This window comes from Cibotium barometz, chromosome 2, assembly GCF_041138505.1.
Source record: "Cibotium barometz isolate CiBa-2024 chromosome 2, ASM4113850v1, whole genome shotgun sequence".
NCBI classification, from domain to species: Eukaryota; Viridiplantae; Streptophyta; class Polypodiopsida; order Cyatheales; family Cibotiaceae; genus Cibotium; species Cibotium barometz.
Genome location: NC_141047.1, coordinates 22,110,717 through 22,132,184, shown reverse-complemented (window position 1 = coordinate 22,132,184; position 21,468 = coordinate 22,110,717). Strand labels below are relative to the sequence as shown.

The 21,468-nt window shown below is 38.8% G+C and overlaps 2 protein-coding genes across 20 annotated transcripts; both read right to left on the bottom strand.

The window, feature by feature from the left end:
- Positions 1–339: 339 nt before the first annotated feature.
- Positions 340–4,856, bottom strand: LOC147640814 (uncharacterized). 18 transcript variants are annotated; one of them, XM_086815610.1, is made up of 12 exons: positions 4,263–4,737; positions 3,863–3,930; positions 3,118–3,789; positions 2,742–3,026; positions 2,421–2,631; positions 2,126–2,281; positions 1,791–2,036; positions 1,649–1,716; positions 1,453–1,564; positions 1,214–1,327; positions 920–1,108; positions 340–779 (listed from the first exon to the last, which is right to left on the bottom strand). In XM_086815610.1, exons 5-8 carry the CDS (start codon positions 2,617–2,619, stop codon positions 1,661–1,663), a joined length of 657 nt encoding a protein of 218 aa, XP_086671736.1. In that variant the 5' UTR covers positions 2,620–2,631; positions 2,742–3,026; positions 3,118–3,789; positions 3,863–3,930; positions 4,263–4,737; the 3' UTR covers positions 340–779; positions 920–1,108; positions 1,214–1,327; positions 1,453–1,564; positions 1,649–1,660. The 18 variants fall into 18 exon arrangements, with proteins under 18 accessions (XP_086671736.1, XP_086671785.1, XP_086671752.1 ...); XM_086815659.1 differs by having other exon boundaries at positions 1,214–1,564; positions 2,126–2,331; XM_086815626.1 differs by lacking the exon at positions 1,453–1,564 and having other exon boundaries at positions 1,637–1,716.
- A 7,002-nt stretch (positions 4,857–11,858) lies between these two features.
- Positions 11,859–15,611, bottom strand: LOC147640813 (uncharacterized). Of its 2 annotated transcripts, XM_086815537.1 has the most exons (6): positions 15,448–15,611; positions 13,318–15,281; positions 12,778–12,930; positions 12,578–12,643; positions 12,354–12,422; positions 11,859–12,067 (listed from the first exon to the last, which is right to left on the bottom strand). In XM_086815537.1, exons 2-6 carry the CDS (start codon positions 14,353–14,355, stop codon positions 11,996–11,998), a joined length of 1,398 nt encoding a protein of 465 aa, XP_086671663.1. In that variant the 5' UTR covers positions 14,356–15,281; positions 15,448–15,611; the 3' UTR covers positions 11,859–11,995. The 2 variants fall into 2 exon arrangements, with proteins under 2 accessions (XP_086671663.1, XP_086671653.1); XM_086815527.1 differs by lacking the exon at positions 15,448–15,611 and having other exon boundaries at positions 12,778–12,933; positions 13,318–15,218.
- Positions 15,612–21,468: the final 5,857 nt, after the last annotated feature.

Genomic DNA, 21,468 nt, shown 5'->3' with positions numbered 1-21,468 from the left:
CATATATACATGCATAACACCAAAATAAAAACCACAAGCACATAGAAATCTTATGCATTATCACACCAAATCCAAACCATAAGCAAGCTTGTGCATAATTCCAAAATGAGAATCACAAGCTCGTAGGAAGACACCAAATCCAAACCATAGGCTTATAAGCTTATGAAATACAAAAACTCACAACTATTAACCATGTGCACACAACCCACAATATCCTTATATATTCATGTAATAGGAAGCCCACCAAAAAGACTAATAAAAAATTGAGCTATCCATATATACATGATGCACATAACACCAAAATGGGGTCCAGGATGCTTATGACGTCCAAAATATCCATGTATCAAAAAATCCTTATATATCCATGTATACACGATCAGTCTTCACGATCAGTCTTCTTGACTAATCACAAATTGAGCTATCCATATATACATGATATGTATAACACCAAAATGAAAACCACAAGCTCATAGGAAGCTTATGGATATCACACCAAATCCAAACCATGAGCTATCCATACACACGATGTGCATAACACGAAAATGAGAACCATAAGCTCATAGGAAGCTTATGGATATCACACCAAATCCAAACCATAAGCTTATGTAAAACAAAAAACATCCATGTAATATAGTTGTATGTTAAAATAGGATAAAGTTCACTCATCTTTTGGATCACATGGAAGATCCATGAGGACATTGTGTGCAAGATATGTGTCTCCCTCAACGAAAAGACAATGGCAATGCAAGTCCTTGCATTGGCGTCCCAACTCTCCACATCTGGCAAAGACATCAATAACACAATCTCAAGTTACCGTGAAGGTACTGACAAGCCACCTATCAACCATAAAGATCATTGCTTTCATCAATCCTATAAAAGACCATTCATTTATATTCAAATAGATCGGTTTTGGACTTACTTGTAGAAATGCTTCGTTCTTTCTACACCCCCACGTATGTAAGAACCCCCCACCTTTGTTCGTTCAAAGGAGAGTTGATGGCTTGACTCATGCAACATACTGCTTTGATATCTTCTCGCCTGCCTCCCGATCCATTTTTGGGAGTGCATGCTTACCTCGTCAAAAGACCCCCATCAATAAGGTTCACACCTAGAAGGAGCACCACACCATACAAAATTTTGTAGCAATAATACGTGAGAATATGTGATAGAGACAACGCATATATATTAAATAAGTTTAGGCTCTATTGTTTACCTCTTCTCCACACTCCAATAAGTAACCATACTCTACAAGAACTGTGTATGTTCTATGTAGAGTGAATCCTCCCTTCTTTGCATGTAGGAATATGGTAGGAAATGATCTGCCAAGCTGCAAGTCACATACCATCCTTCGTCAGCTGTGAAGGATGCAACAAACCGTGTTACTGTGGTGGCAGACAAGTCCCTAGAGAACACATTCCAATTTGGGCAACCTAGATCTGGCAACAACTCAACTGCCAAGCCCGTTTTGGGAAAGTCAGCCCAAACCAATCAGGCCACCTCTACACACGGAGCACCATGATGTGAGAGGTCCTTAGCATTAACCTTGCCCAAAAAAGCATCAATCCTGTAACCAACAATATGTAATGAAAGTTAATACGATTAATATCCAACTAAGTTAAGACTAAGTTGTATTAACTGAAGTCCTCACATCTATGTTGCCTCAATATGCATCGTGACATCTTCCATAATCACGTCCACGTGTGAAATAGTGCACATCTACAATATCCACATTTATTCCATGAGTGCCAATTTTTTTGCATCAAAATTAAACATGTAGCAAATTTTTATACCATTTTGGTGTGTTGCTCTTGGTGTCTCTTTGTCTTGTTTTCCTCCCATATGAAAGTCGAGCCCTTTCTTGCTTCGAACTTCACAAGAACGAGATGATTCTGCCATCTGTGGAGGTCTTTTCTTTGCCATCGAGCCCTCCTCCATTGGAGGTTGTGGATCTTCTTCCATTGGAGGTTGTGGACCATCATCTTCGAAGTTTTCATCTCTCTCTTGATTGTCTAATACTTCTTGATAAGCCTCATAAGCTTCAACCATATGATTAAACAAATAAACATGAGATTTACAAAAAGACATTTATTGTAACACATTGTAATATGTTACAAGAACACAATACCTGTCCATAACTCATGCTCACTTGTATGTATCTGTCCGAATGGATAATCCAACCACCAAGGACATACATTAAGCTCCCATTGACTTATGTCCCTCTCTCTCCATGTGGAAGGGTACATACACTCCTCACTATCCATATCTGTCCATGGCCTAATAGCTTCAGGGGTCCTTACAAACACAAATTGTCTACATAAGTGACGTATCCCTCTGTCCAAGAGTTTTATGCACAAGTTTCATTAATATGTATATACATGTATAAAGCAAAAATATAACAGAGTTCAAGGCTTAAGTATTACCTATACACAAGACGTTTGGAAGATTCCTCCATTTTTGTGGTTGCTTCTCTAGCTCCAATGTTGCTTCACCATTTCCTAGGTTAGCAACATGGAGCATCTTATATGCACGATCCCGAAAGTTAGTCTCCACACCCCTAACTGCCTTCATGTATTGTTGATTATATTCATGTGAAAGAGGCCATAGCTTTCTTAATGGCATGTGTAAAGTCAACTTGCATTCATGATGGAATAACAAGAAAACATCCCAAACAATAAGATTTTATAATTATTTTTCAAATCACACGAAGAACATCATTCTTGACATAATATTGTATGTCTTACCTTCCACACAAGCTATGATAAAACAGTAGCCGGGGCGGTGTACCATGGATTGTTATTCCTCTTTTCAACCGCCATATCTACTTCAACCCATCTTCTATCCTCTTCAGCGCCAAGAGCTCAAGAAGAGAAGACTTATCTGCTAGGCTGAACTTTTGAAACAAGAAAACTTCATTGCGACAAAGTTGTTGGATTTCAAAGCAAGTAGTAGTTCCCCCTCTTTTTGTTTGTCCACCTCAATGAACTGGCACCTTACTCTCACATGACAATGATAATAGTGCTCATAAGCTACATGTAATGACAAAAGCCCAAAGTCTTAAATGAGTTTTAAAAAATCAATTTTCAAGAATTAAAGAATCAGAAGGTCAGAATGTTTTACCTTCACGAATCCGAGCAAACCATGCCTTAAGCCTATGATTCCCATCCCACACAAAAAATTTCTTGCCCTTTAGATCCTCCCACTCACCATCCAACTCACTTTTAAATTGATCATTCACTAGATTCCATGTCGGTCCCCACTCCAGCCGCGATCAAGGTTTGTGACATGAAGGAATTCATCACTCCCAAGCCTGCGCATAGACTAAGAATGGTGCTTGTGTAGACACATAGCCAACCATCGTGAAGGTTTGACACCTCACTAGTTGTACGAATTGCCTCAATGGGTATAAGCTTGCACAATGGTACAAGAGGTGGCTATGTCGCTCTCCGAACATGGAATTCCCCCAAAACATCTTGCAACAATCCAAAATCTATTTCCTTTTTTCCAGCACTCTCACATGAGGAGGAGCTCTCTCATTCTCCCCAACCTCCCTGCCTTGATCACATGTCTCCCCTTCTGCTTCCACAATAGCATCATCTCCACCACCCGTTTCCACATGATGATGATCATCACCCTGGGGGGTCGATCAGGCTCTCCCTCACTAAGAGCCCCTGGCTCACTGGTTATAGTAGGCTCGGTCTTTGTCACATTCTCCCTATTGCGACCGAGAGGTGGCCTCCTCGCTCACGGTTTTACCTGAAGGGCCAGATTGAAGTCCATAGCTTTTGCTACCTACAACACAATGTCGATTACTCGCAAAATACATGCAAAATATGTGCATCATCTAAAAGTAAGTGCCAAGTACCTCTTGCTATAGATTTCATTCCTCGTCGTCCCATGATTCACTCTCCTTCAAGATCAATCGCTCTACCCCTGTAAAAAGTAAGCAAATATAATGTGTAGTTTAGTAGTTCATATAAAATCAATAGAAGGATCTAAACAATCATGAATTTATGGTGAAAAAAGCAACATGGATTTTCTACCATAGCTTTTGTGAGAAATCAATGTGGAGGTATATATTTGTGGCAAATCGTATATAGCAATGCTTTTGGTCAAGGCAAGTGTGCGGCCTGCTGGACATGATGTTTCTAGCCTTGTATAGAAGCGAAGTGTGGAATGGTGGCCGGGTAATTGCTATGCATGTGATCCATCTTATACCACCACTGCATTTGCAATGCATCATGGAATGGGAAGTTGTATAAAACCTTGATGAGACTGGCATGACTAGATCATATGAGAAGTCCATTGGATCCTTGTGGAAGATAAAAAGGGGGGGCTCTAGGAGACCCCTTTTTTTGTGGAGACAGCTTGTTGACCCTCTCGGGCATCTAGAGAGGACGAGCGGAAGAAAACCTAGGGCCCCCTTTTTTGTGGAGGCTGCTTATCAACCCTCTCGGCAGCGGGCAGCTTGTCGACCCTCTCGGGCATCTAGAGACAAGTGGAAGAAAAACCTAGCATGAGTCAGTGTATGGTGGGTGGCCCATTGCACGTTATTATCGACCCTCTCGCACATCTAGAGACGACCAGAAGAAAGGGGCTCCTAGAGCCCCCCCTGATGATCTGCGCTAGGAAAAAAGGGGGCTCCTAGAGCTCCCCTAATGATCTGCGCTAGCGCAGATCATAGGGGGCACTCTAGGAGCCCCTTTAGGCAGCTTATGGGGGCTCTAGGAGCCCCCTTTTCTTTGTGGAGGCCGCTTATCAACCCCTTGCATAGCCAGGTAGCTTATCGACCCCTTACCTTCACACGCTTCACTTGCACCTTGAGTCCACGACGGTCTTTGTCCTGCTTCACGAGAGAGAGAGAGAGAGAGAGAGAGAGAGAGAGAGAATATATATATATATATATATATATATATATAATCTATTAATAATTAATTAATTAATTAATAATTAATCTATTAATAGATTAATTATTAATTAATCTATTGATAATTAATGTGGAAAATAAATCACGAGAGAGAGAGAGAGAGATTATTAATCTATTAATCTTCACGACGCTTCATGAGAGAGAGATTATTAATCTATTAATTATTAATCTATAGCCTAAATATGGAATAATACCTTGGAAGGCATGGAAGGTTGGCTCATGAAAGTAAAAATACTCGTGGCTCTTAAACCCTAGGAAGGAATTTGCAAGTTGATTAATTTTGTTAATTTTGTAAAGTAGATCTAGGGTATCTTGCAAAAAGTAAGTTATAAATAACCAGATTTTGCAAGATACGGTCATTAGTTATTATTTTGGCCGTCATTAGTTATTATTTTCTGTTTGGGAGTGTCATAAGTTATTATTTTCTTTTTTGGCAGTGTCGTCAATCATTAATTTTGTATTTTGGCAGTTGCGTCAGTTATGAGCAGATGTAAAATATTCTTTAGGATCGATGTGTTTGAAAATATTAGTTAGAATCGATGTTGATTTACCTTTGCACTAGAACTAAATATATTAATATTAACATTAGTACATTATAATGTACTAATTTTAATATTAACATTAGTACATTAAATATATTAATATTAACATTAGTACATTATTAATATTTATGATGTACTATAGAAAATTAATATTTTTTAAAAATTAATATAAAAATATTATTATTTTAGTAATTAATCTTGAACATCTTAAATATTTTGACATTATATAATGCGCACATAAAATGTGTTCTTAAAGCCAAATTAATGGCATTGAAATTTTGGAATCTCTTTTCAGTTTCCTAAGTTTTCCCTACATTCTATCAAACCATTTTGCAAGCTTCTACACTTTCTTCAATTGCATCCAAATCTTTGCATAGTATGGAGGCCTTGATTCAGTTTCATTCTAATAAACCATTGGTTTCCGAGCATGTGTCTTTGCAGAATGGTAAACTCATTGTTAGTCAAGCATATTTGGAAAAATCTCTTCCCCAATGGTTATCAAATGTCAAGTTTCAATGCTGTGTTGGATGAAGATGAGGACACAACTATGCATGTTCTGATGGTAGGACAAAGTGATATTGAGGTGACCTCCATTTTGTTCTTGATGCTACCTTGTCCAAGAAGCATGTTGTTATTGGTAGGCAATCAAAGGAAGCTAGCACTTTGAAAACCCCTAATGTTGTGGATTTAGAGAGTCCCTCAAAAAACCACAGTAAGTCTCCTTGTCACCAAAATTTTCCTAGTGGGAATGAACAAAAAAGTATAGTACCTGTGATTCTGAATCACAAGAAAAGCAACATTCTTAAAACTCATTTATCTAGCCTTGGTAAATGCTTTAAGATGGTGTCAGAGCTACCACGTCATTATAATGGGAATCTCATTTTTTAGTTTCCCGCTACAATGGGAAAAGTGAATTCCACATATGGGAATCTCATTATAATGGGAATCTCATTTTTTAGTTTCCCGCTACAATGGGAAAAGTGAATTCCACATATGGAATAGAGCAAAAGTATGATGGGCATTTGTGGACTAAAATCCCCTTCTACATATTGGTGATTCAAAAGAATACTAAAATGTGTGCCAGAAGGTTCTGTCGTTGATTTTGATTCTTTATCAGCATGTGAAGTAATGATGATCTGATATCAAATTGATCTAATATCAAATTGAAATGCACAAATTGATATACATGAACATGTGTAACAATAATAAAATAATAATATGATGTTTATAGAAATATTACAATAACGACAATCAACTAAGTAGTAGTAATGAGGTCTACTTAAATCTTAATTCATTCCTAAAATGGTTTCCTTGTTTTCCGATCCCTCTAAAATGGTTTCCTTGTCACGTAATAACTTCTACACACACTACTCCATGGTTTGCTTCAAATAAATGTTCACCTTCTCAAATAAATCTCTTTCTAATTTAAGAACATTGCTTGTTGCTTCCAAATTATGTGTATGTCCAAGGAGCCCATTATAGCCATCTCCAACAAAGTTAAGTAGATCTCATACCGAGCTAAACAAAGGAGCAAAGCATTCTCCTCAATCTCCATACATATCATCCCAAGCTCTCTATGTGCTCTTATAAAATTCACCTTTCTGCCTATATCTAAATGTCACCTGTGCAATGAAACACAAAGATATCTTTTCTTATACAAATCCTCAATGCATGTAATAAGTGAACCCCTATATATTTGGGAATCTCAATAAACCCCTCCTCTCTTACCATGAGAAAGTGGTCTCTATATATACTCATTATGGATGGGAGTGTGCTAGGTTGAACCCACATTGTATGGATGTAAAGGTGCCAAAACTCATCCCTAAAGACGTTATTTTGATCCTGCTTAATCAATATGTTAACTTGTGATTGTGTGTAGTATTAGAAAGGTGGTAATACATCCACATGAAGTCTATCAGATACTATCTAACCTACAGTCCATGCATACCAACACTCAATGTTAAGCAACTCATTGGTGGATAGAGGAAGTTGGGACTAGCCATGGTTATCTTTTTGTGTCCTCTAGTGTCTCTTCCATGTGAGATGAATCATTTGAATGTATGTTAGAAAGGTGGTAATACATCCACATGAAGTCTATCAGATACTATCTAACCTACAGTCCATGCATACCAACACTCAATGTTAAGCAACTCATTGGTGGATAGAGGAAGTTGGGACTAGCCATGGTTATCTTTTTGTGTCCTCTAGTGTCTCTTCCATGTGAGATGAATCATTTGAATGTATGTTATCAATTGAAATGATGAATTTGTGTGTACTAGGCATATTGCAAACTTAATTAATATGAATAGAGGGATCCCTACGGATTGGGCATGAGAGCATCATTACTTGTAGTCTCTCTATATCTGACTCCACCTTGGTTGAGGGATGTCAACAACCCAAAATGATGCACCATGCATTGATCATGGTCTGACGAGAATAAAATGACTGCCTTGGTTTGAACTTGTTGTTGAAACTTAAAAGTGGGCTTGACATCAATGTCTCTCAAGGTGGGCCACTGATACAAAGATGTGGCATCTAGTCTGATTGTAAATTTCAATCATGAAAATATAACCTCCCATGACATCAATGCTTTAATAATCTCCACTATCTATGCATCAACAAATGTAAAGGGTTTTCTTCGTGTAATTAACATGGTGTTGCTTGAGAGTGTACAAGACCGCATCGTCAACATGAAAAAGGATAGATCACCATCTCTATGATCAAGCACCACTTTAACTTTCCGAATGTTTTTTAAATTTTATTTTTTGATTTATTGAGAGAGAGAGAGAGAGAGAGAGAGAGAGAGAGAATTTCAATAAAATAAAATAAAAATCCTAAGCCCCATCCCAAGTGGCGAGCTTACCACTTGGGATGACGCATGTGATTTTTTTAATTTTAAATTTTAAATCCTAAGCCCCATCTCCCAAGTGGCGAGCTCACCACTTTTGATGGCACTTGTGATTTTTTTAATTTTTAATTTTATTTCTCTCTCTCTCTCTCTCTCTCTCTCTCTCTCTCTCTCTCTCTTCCGCCATCAAATTTTTAAAAAAGGTAAAAAAGGGGGGGGAGGGAAAGCCCCAAGCCCCATATTTAATTTTCACTCTCTCTCTCACCCCCTCCTCTATATATATATATATATATATATATATATATATATATATATATATATATATATATATGAGTGAAAAAAGGAAAAAATAACCCCAAGCTCCATTCACCACTTGGGATGGGGCTTGGGTTTATTTTTTTAAATTTATTTTTAAATTCTCTCTCTCTCTCTCTCTCTCTCTCTCTCTCTCTCTCTAACACATCTACCACAACAAAAATGTATGCTCTCTATTAAATTGACATAGTCTTAAGCTCTAAGTCCCACCTTCAAGGGTGGTGATAGGGGGGATGCGTAGGATAGTGGTGGATGGAGGCACTCACCACCAAATGCATAGAGATAGGTGGCGGCGCGAGGGGGGTGGCTGCAGATGCACAAAGATGGGATGAGCACAAGGGAGAGAGAGAAAGAGAGGAGATTTTAAAAAAACCCAAGCCCTATCCCAAGTGGTGTGCTCGCCACTTGGGATGGGGCTTGGGTTTTTTTCTCTTTTTTTATTTTTTCATTATTATTTTTCAAATATGATAGTGGAATGAGAGAGAGAGAGAGAGAGAGAGAGAGAGAGAGAGAGAACCCAAGCCCCATCCCAAGTGGCAACGAGCTTACAATTTGGGATGGGGTTTTTTCACTTTTTTATGATTTTTTAAAATTTGATGGTGGAATAAGAGAGAGAGAGAGAGAGAGAGAGAGAGAGAGAGAGATTTTAAAACAAAAAAAAACCAAAGCCACATCGCAAGTGGTGAGCTTGCCACTTGGGATGGGACTTGGGTTTTTTATATTTTTCACTTTTTTTAATAATTTTTAAAATTTGATGGTGGAATAGGAGAGAGAGAAAGAGAGACAGAGAGAGAGAGAGATTTTAAAAATTAAAATTAAAAAACCCCAAGCCCTATCCCAAGTGGTGAGCTCATCACTTGGGGAAAGCACAGAGAGAGAGAGAGAGAGAGAGAGAGAGAGGGGAGGGGGGGGAGAGAGAGGGGGAGAGATATAGAGAGAGGGAGAAAAAAAAACCCAAGTCTCATCCCAAGTGGCCCACTTGGGATGGGCTTAGGTTGTGAGAGAGAGAGAGAGAGAGAGAAAACCCAAGCCCATCCCAACTGGTGTTTACTAGAGTTGAAGACAGCCATGCACCAGGAACAAAGTCAAGTATACTAGAGTTGAAGACACAATGTGCCTAAGTTTTTTCATGGTAGCAATTTTCCAAGGAAGGCAAACCAAGGAAACAAACAATGTTATGTTTTCATGATGTAAAGTTTTTTTAACATCAATATGTGCGTAAGAAAGAGGAGCCATAGGAAGAGAGTAAAGAGAGATAGGGAGACAGAGAGAGAGAGAGAGAGAGAGAAAGAAATATTGAGGATAGGAAGAGGGAGTGAGAGAAAGGAAAAGGAGAGAGAGAGGGGAGGGGAGGGGGGAAGTGAGAGGTTAATGAGTAGGGAGAAGATGAGAGAGAGAGTGGTTGGAGGGAGGAGAGTGAGAGACAAAGGTTGAGAGGAGAGGGGGGAGAGAGAGAGGTTAATGAGTGAGGAGAGAGAAGATGAGAGAGAGAGAGAGAGGAATAAAGGAGAGAGAGAGAGAGAGAGAGAGAGAGAGGAATAGGGGAGAGAAAGAGAGAGAGAGAGAGAGAGAGAGGAGACTGGAGTGGAGTGGAGTGAGGGATGGGCTAGGCTGGGGATAGGCTAGGCTACAAGGAGGGAGGATGAGGGGAGAAGAGAGAAAAGACGTGTGTAATAGTGAGAGAGTGGATGTCAAAAAAAGCTTGCTCCAAATCCATCCCCTATCACCTGTAGTAATTGGTCATTCATGATGAAATCCATAGAAATGGAATCCCACTTTTGATTTGGAACGTTAAGAAGTTCCATTTCCCTAGGAATTCTTTGACATAATAGGCACTCTCTTACATGATTCACAACATCTCTCTTGAGTCCAAGCCAAAGAATGACTTGTGTAACTTCATATAGGTCTTATAAATCCTACATGTCATGAATAAGGTTTATCATGAAAATCTTTGAGGATTCTTCTTTAATGTTTGGTACATCTAGGACAAAGTCTAATAAGATTCCAAAGATAAATCACAGACTTCCAAGCTAAAAAGCTTATAGTTACTTATGCTAAATGCTTGAGGATTAAATCAAAATGAGGACCTGTCCTTATAAAGTTTCTAATCTGGTCCTCAATCAAACAATCTAACTATGGACACAACATTTTACACGGAGGTCTTCTAGTCAGAGTATCTAGCACTGTGTTCTCTTTTCCTACGAGGTGTTATTCCCCAGAAATTCTCCAATTTCACCTAATACACCAAAATTCTTCTAATTTTTCCCAAAATTGAAACTTCTCTCTACCCTTAATTTCTTACAATTTCCCAAAATTCCTCCATTTCCATAGTTTCCTCTCAAATTCTCCCCATTTCTTCCAATTTCTCTGTTCACCCACAAAAAGTGAACATACTTAAAGTGTACTTTACACTTCTTCAGGGTGCATACTAAACACACCATAACTAAAGTACACAACAAACCACCTTGAATTGAAAATTAACATGCAGGAATTTGGCTGCAAGACTACTCAGCTGCACTTAGGACAGATCTGCCTTCAAGTAGTGAGGCAAGAGATGAAAAAGTCTAGTTCATTGTGTTTTATCTAGAGACAAGCCATGGACACAACTATTTAGGACAAACAACTTTGTAGGTGCAAAAGGTAAGCTCGATGTGCCCTCGCGATAGTAACTGTATCCGAACTTGCACTATGCAGTGTTGGCTGCCAGTTGTGTACAAGGGGATGTGCACCCTTAGATGTACAAGGTGATGTGCACTAGACACAAAGGTGTTGATGTGCGCATGGGTACCATGACTGACTGAATTGTGTGTGGTTGCAGCTAAAACAAGGAAGGCAAAAACAAGGTATACACAAGTGATGTGCCACCCTTGGGTACTAAATTGCAGATCCAGATGGTTCTGCAAAGATCACATCCCAGATACATGCATACACACGAAAAAAGAGCAACATCCACATGCCCTTTTGAGATCCCGGTCACAGTTCTATGACACACCATGAACAATGCTGAATTGGCACTCAAACTCAGCCTATTGTAGAATGGCATATCCCAGCACATTTAATGGCCCAAACTAGAGGATCTCACCAACACAAGGGCTGAGACTTAAATAATCATATTCCTCTTTCCTTTCAGGAAGACTTGAAGTCTTCTAAGCAAATTACGCTTTTGTGTATAGATGCAAAGACTTTATATACAAAACACTTATACAACACATACACTAAGGCTATCTCATTACTCAGAAACAAAACCTACCACCATTCAAAATTGTCGATATACATTCAAGTACATCTAGTCTTCATCAATCATTACTTTCACAGCCAACCTAAGGCAGCTGGCACATCTGCGGTTGCGTAGATTATTTTTTTTGGCTACATTTCAAGAGAAGTGTTCTCTTTTTTCTGACACGTTCCATTACACTCATGTTTGTTCTCTGAGAGTTCCTGCACAAGTTGAGACCATGGAAATCAAAATTCATCAGCCCAGCTTAAAGGGACAGATATTAGAGTCTTTGCACACAATTTCTGGCCTGGCACAAAGCTGGCACATCCTACAATGGGTGGGGGTCGGCAGGCAATGGACGGGAAGTCTCCCCCATCCATTTTTTGAATACCTGCCAAAAGATCGTATGTGTTCCATCTTTTACCCAACCAACAATCATTGATGTGTAAACACACCTAGTCCGAAGTACAAACAATGCTTGAATATGTTGGTTCAAAAAAAAAGCACCTGAACCTGGTGTTGGAGAAGCTTCACATACTCTACAACCTCATCAAGCATGTCAGCAGTATGGGCTTGCTGTATAAAGCCAAAAGCCAAAATGGTAGCTTGTGTGAGCAGTTGCAGACCACATCTTGAAAGCTTAGAAATGATATCAGCAAAAAGTGTGGACAATTTCTAATTCAAGACTCGTGTACAAGGGGCAACATGGAAAAAGTGGCTTCAAAAGGTACCTTGTCCAAGTTTGGTACAAGGTCTTGTAACTTCTTCATGCGCTCACTAATCTTCGTTCTCCTGACCTGCACAAAAACATAACTATGCGGCTCGTTAGTTATAGAAAAGGTGCTAGCTGAAGCTCCAGCGTAAGTACTTGTGTAGACTCTGCTCTTTAACACTAGCCATACTCAAGCCCATGTCTAGTCACTTATTTTACCCGTTCTGCAATGCTTCGTGGATGTGTAGCAAAGCCCCTCTTGGCACGGGATTTACAAAGGACCGAATCCACTGCCATGCTGTCAGCACTTGAAGTTCCAGGAATAGTTAAATGACTCGGTGGTGGACAAGGGCTATGGTCCATCGAGCCCATCTGCTATATGGAAAGACAAAATGCACAACAACCATGTTTCAATCATTCAGAAGTGGTATTCCCAAACCCCACCCCCCTCCTTTTGGTAAACCCCGCCATGTAGCTTAAGTACATGGTCATGTACAGACGTGTGTAGGTTGTTGCAACCCTCCTTGGGAACCCAAGGTGTGAGTTCAATAGTCAGGCGCGCGCACACACGTGTGTTCTTCTCTCTCTCTCTCTCTCTCTCTCTCTCTCTCTCTCTCTCTCTCTCTCTCTCTCGCACGCACACGCACACGCATACGCAAAAAAAAAACCAATAAGGCACTCGGAAGCCATCAATATCTTGCATCTTGGTGCCTTCAAAAAACATTTCATTGTAAATGATGAAGCTTTTAGAGGTTTTACCAGTGGATCTGTTGCTGGCAAGACTTTGAACACCTTGGCTTCGGCTTCCCTTCCTCTCTTCCTTTGCCCAAGAGCTGCAATCTTCTGCATAGCGGAGTCAATAGAAACCTCATCCCACTCACCGATTCCATGACCATGGATCAAACCTAACTCTCTTCTGCCAACGATACCTTGCGCAGACAACTTTCCAGCTAAAGAAGACATGGTCACCTTCTCAGCACCACTAGAAAACTCATCAAGTGACAATTGTGACAGAAGTCCAGCAGGAGAGCTACTCTGTCGCAACAGACCATTGCTTTTCAACTCATCAGACATTACACTGCAATCATTGGCCTTGAAAGTGCTGGTGGTGTCCGCATAACAGTTCCTTATGGTAGGCACTGCTCGTGGTGACCCTTTAGATGTAAGCAAATAAACTTTACCTCCAGTATCATCAGGATTCCTGTGAGGTGTAGTTTGCACATGTGGACCTATGTGCTGAGACAATGGCCTCTCACTCATTTCTTCCATAACTAACCTTGACAGAAAATCGGCAGGTGAGCTGCTATGTCTGATGAGATTGGACTTCACTGAAGGCAGCTCATCAAAATGCAAATTGGGTGCCAACATTGATCTGTGGGAGCTTCTTTCTGTCTGGCTCAGCTGGCTTGACCGTGCCACTAGTGGCTCTTCCCCTCCATGCTCAAGGATTGCAGAGAGAGGACCTTGGTTGATGTGCTCCGGGAAACCGCCACCGCCTGCTGTCCCCGTGAAGGAAGAATGTTGGCCAATCAAGTCGCCCTGGTTAGGGTAACTCTGCTGATTTCTGTCTATCATCGTAGAGCTTGATTGGGCTTTACTGGGGTGAAGAGAGGGCCTTGAATCACAAAAAGAAGCAAGCGTACCAAGGTCACCATGGTTGAGGAACTGAGCAAGCTCAGAACCATCACTTACAGGGTAGAACTCGTGGTCTAGGAGGCTCGCAAGCATTGAGCTTGGTGCAGAATGGTAGCGAGTCAGACCAGCCGATGACACCGGCCCTGATGAAGAAACCGGCATATTCTCAGCCTAGGAACTGCAAACATTGTGGTGGAAGGCCCGATGACATTTGTGTGGAAAGTTCCTGGGTCCATGTCCATGGTGGGAAGTGAGCTCTGCTATGCCCAATCCTCTTTACCATACAAGAGAAAAGCAAGCCCCTTTGCATGGAATCTGTACTAGGAAGCAAAGGCTACACCTGTGCTGCCTTTGTGTAAAAGCAGAAATCAGCATACTTACTTGGAACCCAAGAAAGGGGTAGGCTTATCCGCACCCATAGACAGTCAAGTTGCACCCTATTTGCAAAGCCCAAAGTTCAGTACTTTGGTGTGGTATAGATACATATTACACACTGCTCCTCTGTGTGTGAGAGAGAGATTAAAAGATGGGACAAGGCCTCGGGTTTCCAACCCCAGAGGCAAAAAATGATAGTGTGGCACTACCTAGCTTGCTGGTTGCAACAGAGGGGGATTGAGTGGGGTTTGGAACTTGACCCCAATAGGCCAGGCATCATGCAAAAGTTAGGCAAAGGTGGCTTGAAAAACCCTCTCAGCTTGCCAGGAAGCTGATTCTTCTGCAGTTGATTTGAGAACTTGACATGACAAGGGCGGTGGCAAAACCAAGGGTCAATCAGATGCAATTAAAGACAAATGAAAAGAGAGCACACACGTACACATACGGAGTGGAGTACCTGGAGGCTGGGGGCTGCTCAAGATTTCACTTCACAGTGCACACATACCTACATGGATCACTTGGGTTAATCAAGTGCAAAGATCGTTTGAGGCAGATAAAGGCGCACTGTATACACTGCTGATACCCTGTAACATCAGCTTCTGCTTTTGTTGGGCACCCACGGGCCACATGCCCACGAAGTCTTTCCTTTGAGGGCAACAGGGCGCCCATAGCAGAGCCCTGTGGGAGCGCCCGCCCATGAGGAAGCATAAATCCTAGATGGACACCAGATAGAGATGGGAATTATACCCTCAAATCATTGGTGGGCCCAACAAAAGGTGCTGTTGTACACAGCGACCCCTACATAGAGCCTGAGTCTCTTATCAGATTTAGCACAAGGAAAGACGCTACCAAAAACCTTGGAAAAACGCCATCACCTACCTCTGAAGGCTTCAAATTTCAGCACTGCCGCCGCCCCTTCTACCTTGAAGGGCTGTAGAGGTGACCAAAACAGAACGCGTGGCCTTTACACGAGGTGAGAAAAGGGGGAAAAAGAAAACAGAGGAGTTTTCCCAATGTTAGAACACTGTTCGCAATTCCCAATGCGCCTGCTGCATTTTCCCATTTCACACTGGTGGACCAAAGTGCCGCGTCCAAACCAACCCCGGCCTTGCCATGTCATTCTCAACTCCTTTTCATATCCTGATCTGGCACCCCCGTATTTTGGCTTGTTTTTTTTTTTTAATTCTTTGAATACAACTTTTGAATCTAAGGTCTCCCACCTACACTAGTTTGGTGTTGTGGAACTTAAAGAAAACGAAAAGTCGACGTTGGGTGTTTTATCCGAATGGTTAGTTCTTGCAAGATTTTCCAACTTTTTCCTTTCACTTGCTGGGAAAAATGTTTTTCGCGACCACTGTTTTCAACTGCAGTTGCAAAGTCCTACAAAGAATGCCCAATGGGAAATGGGCGTTCAATGATGCAAGCCATGACTTTAGAATTCCCCCGTGAGACGTTTACATAGTAAGATACATGGAAGTTATAATGCTTAAGACATGAAGTGGTGGGCAAGGGCAACTTGATTACATAAACGAATGGCCATTGTTTTTTGGCATCTGTTTCACCCAATTTTGCATAATTTTTAGTGTGCTTTTTTATACACAAAACGATGAATCATATGTTTTTCCAAACCAGGAGGAATTCAACCCGAAAATATAGTCTAAAGGGAGAGATTACTTCAAAATGGAAGTTCAATGATGAAGGTGCACTTTTTGCATCCTACAAGCCATATGTAAAGGGTGTCTTATCACTAACACTGTTTGTCATTCCAAATTTTCTACTTGATGTAGCATGTATGTGTATGGCACGCAAATATCTTATTTGGTCAAATGGTTGGTGTGAATGTCATAGGTGATGGGTGATAAGATCTTTCATGTTTAGTGTTGGGTGGGAAAACTTGTAAAACTAAAACTTAAAATATCAACAACTTGCACATGACCTTTAATGATAAATTTAACACATGAACTTTAAGGATAAATTTAACACTGATATGTAATCTAGTTTGGTGTGGCAATTCTGCAAATACACAAGTGTAGCTACTTAGACTAGCATGATTAACAAGATTAGAGGAAAGTAGTAGTTCTATTAACCTTTGGGTTAAACTAGCATCTTTATTTTTAACGCAAGCTTAAGTTCATGCAGTAGGCTGAAAGCTCACAAACTCCTCTATTCATGCTTTGGAGTCTCTAGCATGCTATTGTAATACAGTTTGTTCTTAAGGTCTTCTTCTTACTATTTTGAAAAAGAACATTGAATTTGTAATAAAAGTAATAAAAACAAAAATGAAGGCACAACCTTAACCCTTGTTTGATTATTTTTAAAATTATTTTCTTTGATACATTCAGGCATGCTAACTTGGCTAGAGCTAAGTAGTAAAAGTAACTCAAATTTTGGATTACATGTATATATGGCCTTGAGTACATTGTTCAATCCAAAATTAAACTTAGTACCATACCACTACAAATAATCCCTTGGTTGTAAAAAATGATCCAAGATGGCTGAAGAGACTCGGAGGAACTGAAGGACAAGAAAAACAACTCATGGTCAGAGTGACATTTTGCATCTAAAAATGATCCAAGATGAATGAAGAGAGAAGAAACATAAGGACAAGAAAAGTAACTCATGATGGTCGGATTGACAGTTTGCATCTTAAAAAATGTTAAAATTCTAGTTTAAGGGTTTACTTAGGTCAATTACAAATATAAATTATGAATATTTTGAGTCGAAAAAAATAAACAGTTACCTTAGTGTCTATGGATGTAGTGCTATTCTGGCAGTTACACTTCATTGTAATTTTTAGATAATATTTCCCTTTTAAAAAAAGAAAACAAATCCAATGATTTTTGGACTAGTATGCCCCATTGTAAAATTTGTGTCACAAAAATTTATTAAAATAATGATATTTGTTGCTTAACTTTGTTTTTTCCAATGATATGAAATTAAGCCAAAACTTTTTTTCCCTGATTTTAGAGAGATTTTTTCAAAGTTAAAAGATAGCTATTGTTTGCATGCTTTTGTTGTTTTTTTACCACTCATTGTAAAAATCTTCTTGTGCATTCCTTGAGTTGAAAACAATGAAGGACTCTGATGAGCTCAATGGAATCTTCTGTCTTTTGTTTGTAGACAACGTTCTCTCTAACATACAAAACATGTAAGCTTAACAAAATCAATCCACATTAGATTGCTTTTCTATGTAAGATAGAAGAAATGGACACGACTAAAGCTAAGTGATAGAATCCCCTAGGTAAAGCTAAAGTTCAAAGGACCAACCTAGCTTCGATACCAATTGTGTGAAGAAACAATGGCTAGCAAACCAATGTACTAACGATTAAGCTTTATGTTTTTTTTAATGAGTTAATTTATCATTGTTTACTTGTAAGGAGATTGAAGAAGACAAGGAAACTTGGTGCTTTAAGGCTCTTCAACAATTATGTGTTTTCATAAATTCTCTATACAAACACTCCCTTTGCTAAATTGGTTAGAAAGAGAGACTTATTACTTATGAAAAAAATAGTTTCTTTAGATATATTCATACTTTTTAATATTATTATCTCCTTTTGTGGTAAAAGTTTTAGTATTAGTAATGTTTCAAAATCAAATATTTTTTTTGCGAAAGACATTTGGATTCGTGTATCACTTTTTCTTTTGGAGCAAACATGTAAAATTGAGAGATCTGAAAGACCATGTATTTTGAAATTTTTTTGCGCTTGCTAATTCTATAATTCATGACCATGTAAGATTGAGAGATCAACAAGACCATGTATTTCATAAATTTTTCTAGTGGCTAATTCTAGAATTCAACTTTTTATTTTTTCAAACTATCCTTGGGTTTACAAAAATCTTCTTTTATTTTTGCACGTGACCATTGCGTGAGGCTTCTGGCACGCAACATGTCTTCTTTACAGTCTTGAAAAGGCAAAGACAAAGTCCATGGAGATTTCACATTTTGCTTCTCCAATATGATTGTAGAATCCTAGTTGGTTTCCACAAACCATATATTAACCAAGCATTGAATGCATAGAAAAAAGCTATTTGACCCAAGAATTGAATGCATAGAAAAAACATTGCTTCTCTAATATGATTGTAGAATCCTAGTTGCTTTCCACAATCCAAATGGACTTTATTAAACCATATTTATAGAAAAAAGCTATTGGCAAGCTAACCGGATGCTAGAATCCAAAAGGGTTATAAAAGCACTTGAACAAATTCCCTTGTGTTTCTCAATTTTAGTCTTGCATTTATTTAAGTTACATTTTAGTGTGCAAATTAGTTTCCAACCTCCTGATTGCATGCCAAAAAATAGGTTCTTACTTGTGTCCCAAAAGCTAACTAACATATTTGAAAAATAAGTAGTTTTGCATCTAATAAGTTGCACTATTTTGTGCAGTTTAGATTGAAAAATGAGTAGTTTTGCATCTAATAAAGTTGCAATATTTTGTAAAGTTAAGATTGAAAATGAGTAGTTTTGCATCTAATAAAGTTGCACTATTTTCTACATAGGATATGTTGAATATAAACAACTAATTCAAATATGAAAGTGAAAGCAAGTAAAGGAATTGCACTATTAGAATCGCGATTGGATATTGGAATACAATATCACAAACTCCCTCCCTCTCTCTCTCTCTCTCTCTCTCTCTCTCTCTCTACCCTCCTTTCTCATGCACTCTCTTTATTTCTCTCACTTAATCCTCTCACATCTTTCTCTCTCTCTCTCTCTCTCACGTGAGAGAGAGAGATGGTAATTGCTAATATTACTTTTGCTCTTTCCTCCTATGAGTAGTGGGCTTGCACATAGTGCATGCTTGTGCACACACACTCACACACACACACATAGAGGGAGAGAGGGCGCTAGTTGTTGCTACTTCTTCCTCCCACAGGTACAATCTACCCTATAGAGAATCACACACTTACATGATCACAAGAAGATAAAAGCAACTAGGATTGTGTTATGTTTGGAGTTTAAATTGTTTATTGGATGGTGGATGGCTGATATGAGATTCAACCAAGGGAACAAGATCTCAAAAAACTCATCAAGGCTAACTTGCATAAATATGTGTCCCTTTGGTAGCCTCCTTGCACATTTCAACCCTAGCTTCCTCCACATTTAGGGGACCTTAAGACACTTGGAGAAGGAAACTCTAATTTCTCAATACAAAAATTAGAGCATAATATATACTTGCATAAATTAAAAGCATAAACCTTAATAAGCCAAATTAAATAAACAAGAGTGAGATGGAGAATAGAGTAGAGGTCATCGTCGACACAAGAGTGGGTTGAATCTCCCTTGGGATGAGTGTGGCAATTGTACCACTCACCCATATTTATATGTATTAGAAAAAGCGCTTGCTTTCCAAAAACAAAGCGCCTAGAATGAGTGTGGTAATTGTATCACTCACCCTTATTTGTATGTATTAGAAAAAGCACTTGCTTTCCAAAAACAAAGCACAAGTGCTTTTGAGTTTATGAGCGTGCAAACTCTACAAAAATATAGCAAGTATTAATATAAAGTCTTGGGCTTACCAAAAGCATAAAATACTATTTGGTATGTACAAAGGTACGAGACCTTAACTTTACAAAAATATTGATGCCAAAATATGAAATCAGAAAAGGTATTCACATGTCTTCCAAAATATCTCATAGTGGTCCCCAGCACATGTTTCACCCATGGTTAACACATAATCCATCACTCATTCTTCGCCTACATCTAGAACAATATTAGTCAGTGCACGTAACTGATTAAACGCATTAATATTGACCATATCATGCCAACACACATAGCTTGATTAAACACATTAATCCTGGTAAATGATATAAATAAAAGGCGTATCCAAAGTAAAATAATGGGTGTCCGCATAGAGGTTATGACTAAGATTCCCTCTTTTTTAGGTTGCAATTGACCTCAATTGCGTGGATAGGAAGAGTGGATGCGATTTTGGTAAGAATGGAAACAAATTTATGGCATCCATTTAGCATCTTCAAGAGGATGGTTCTTGAAAGTCACAAGATACTTAACATAAGTGTTACCTGTGCGTGTAATGGTGGTCTCATAGTCAATAATAGACTTAGGCACAAGATGTTCTTCTTTATCTACCAATTCAGGAGGTTGTTCTAATGTGGGATGAGATGGTAGAGGCTCTCTAAAAGGTCTTAAAAGACTAATATGAAAAAGAGTTATGAATATGCCAAGTAGAAGGTAGCTGCAACTTATATGCATTATCATTGATCTTTGTTATTATCTTGAAAGGTCCATAAAATCTAGGGGCTAACTTAACTACAGGGTTGGTCTCTATATATTTAAGTCTCCTTTTCTCAATACAAAGAAGCACATAATCACCTTCATGAAATATAACATGTTTACGTCACGATTTACATACTTCATGTATTTCTCTTGAGCTTTTTGAATATCAACTTTACTAGCTCATGAATTTGGTCAAAGTCTCTAACAAAAGAATCTATAGACTCTATAGAATGTAAAAGTCTATTCATGGGAGTAGGCAAAACCTTACCATAGACTATCTTAAATGGTGTTTTCTTAGTAGTAGTGTGAGGACAATTATTATATGCAAAGTACAAAATATGTAAATATTTATCCCATTTCTTAGATTGAGATGAGACATATGATCTAAGTAAATCAAGTATTATGATATTAGGTACTTCAGTTTGTCCATTAGATTCAAGGTGAAAAGAAGTATAGAAATCAAGTTTTGTTCCAAGATTATTAAACAATGTACTCCAGAAATCACTACAAAACTTTCTATCTCTATCGAAAATAATAATCTTTGGTAAACCATGATGTACAAACACTTGTTTAATGAATATATATGCATCTTGATATGTAGTCAATATCTTTTTGCAAGCAATAAAGCAAACCTCTTTGCTAAATCCAAATCATATTATTCTTGT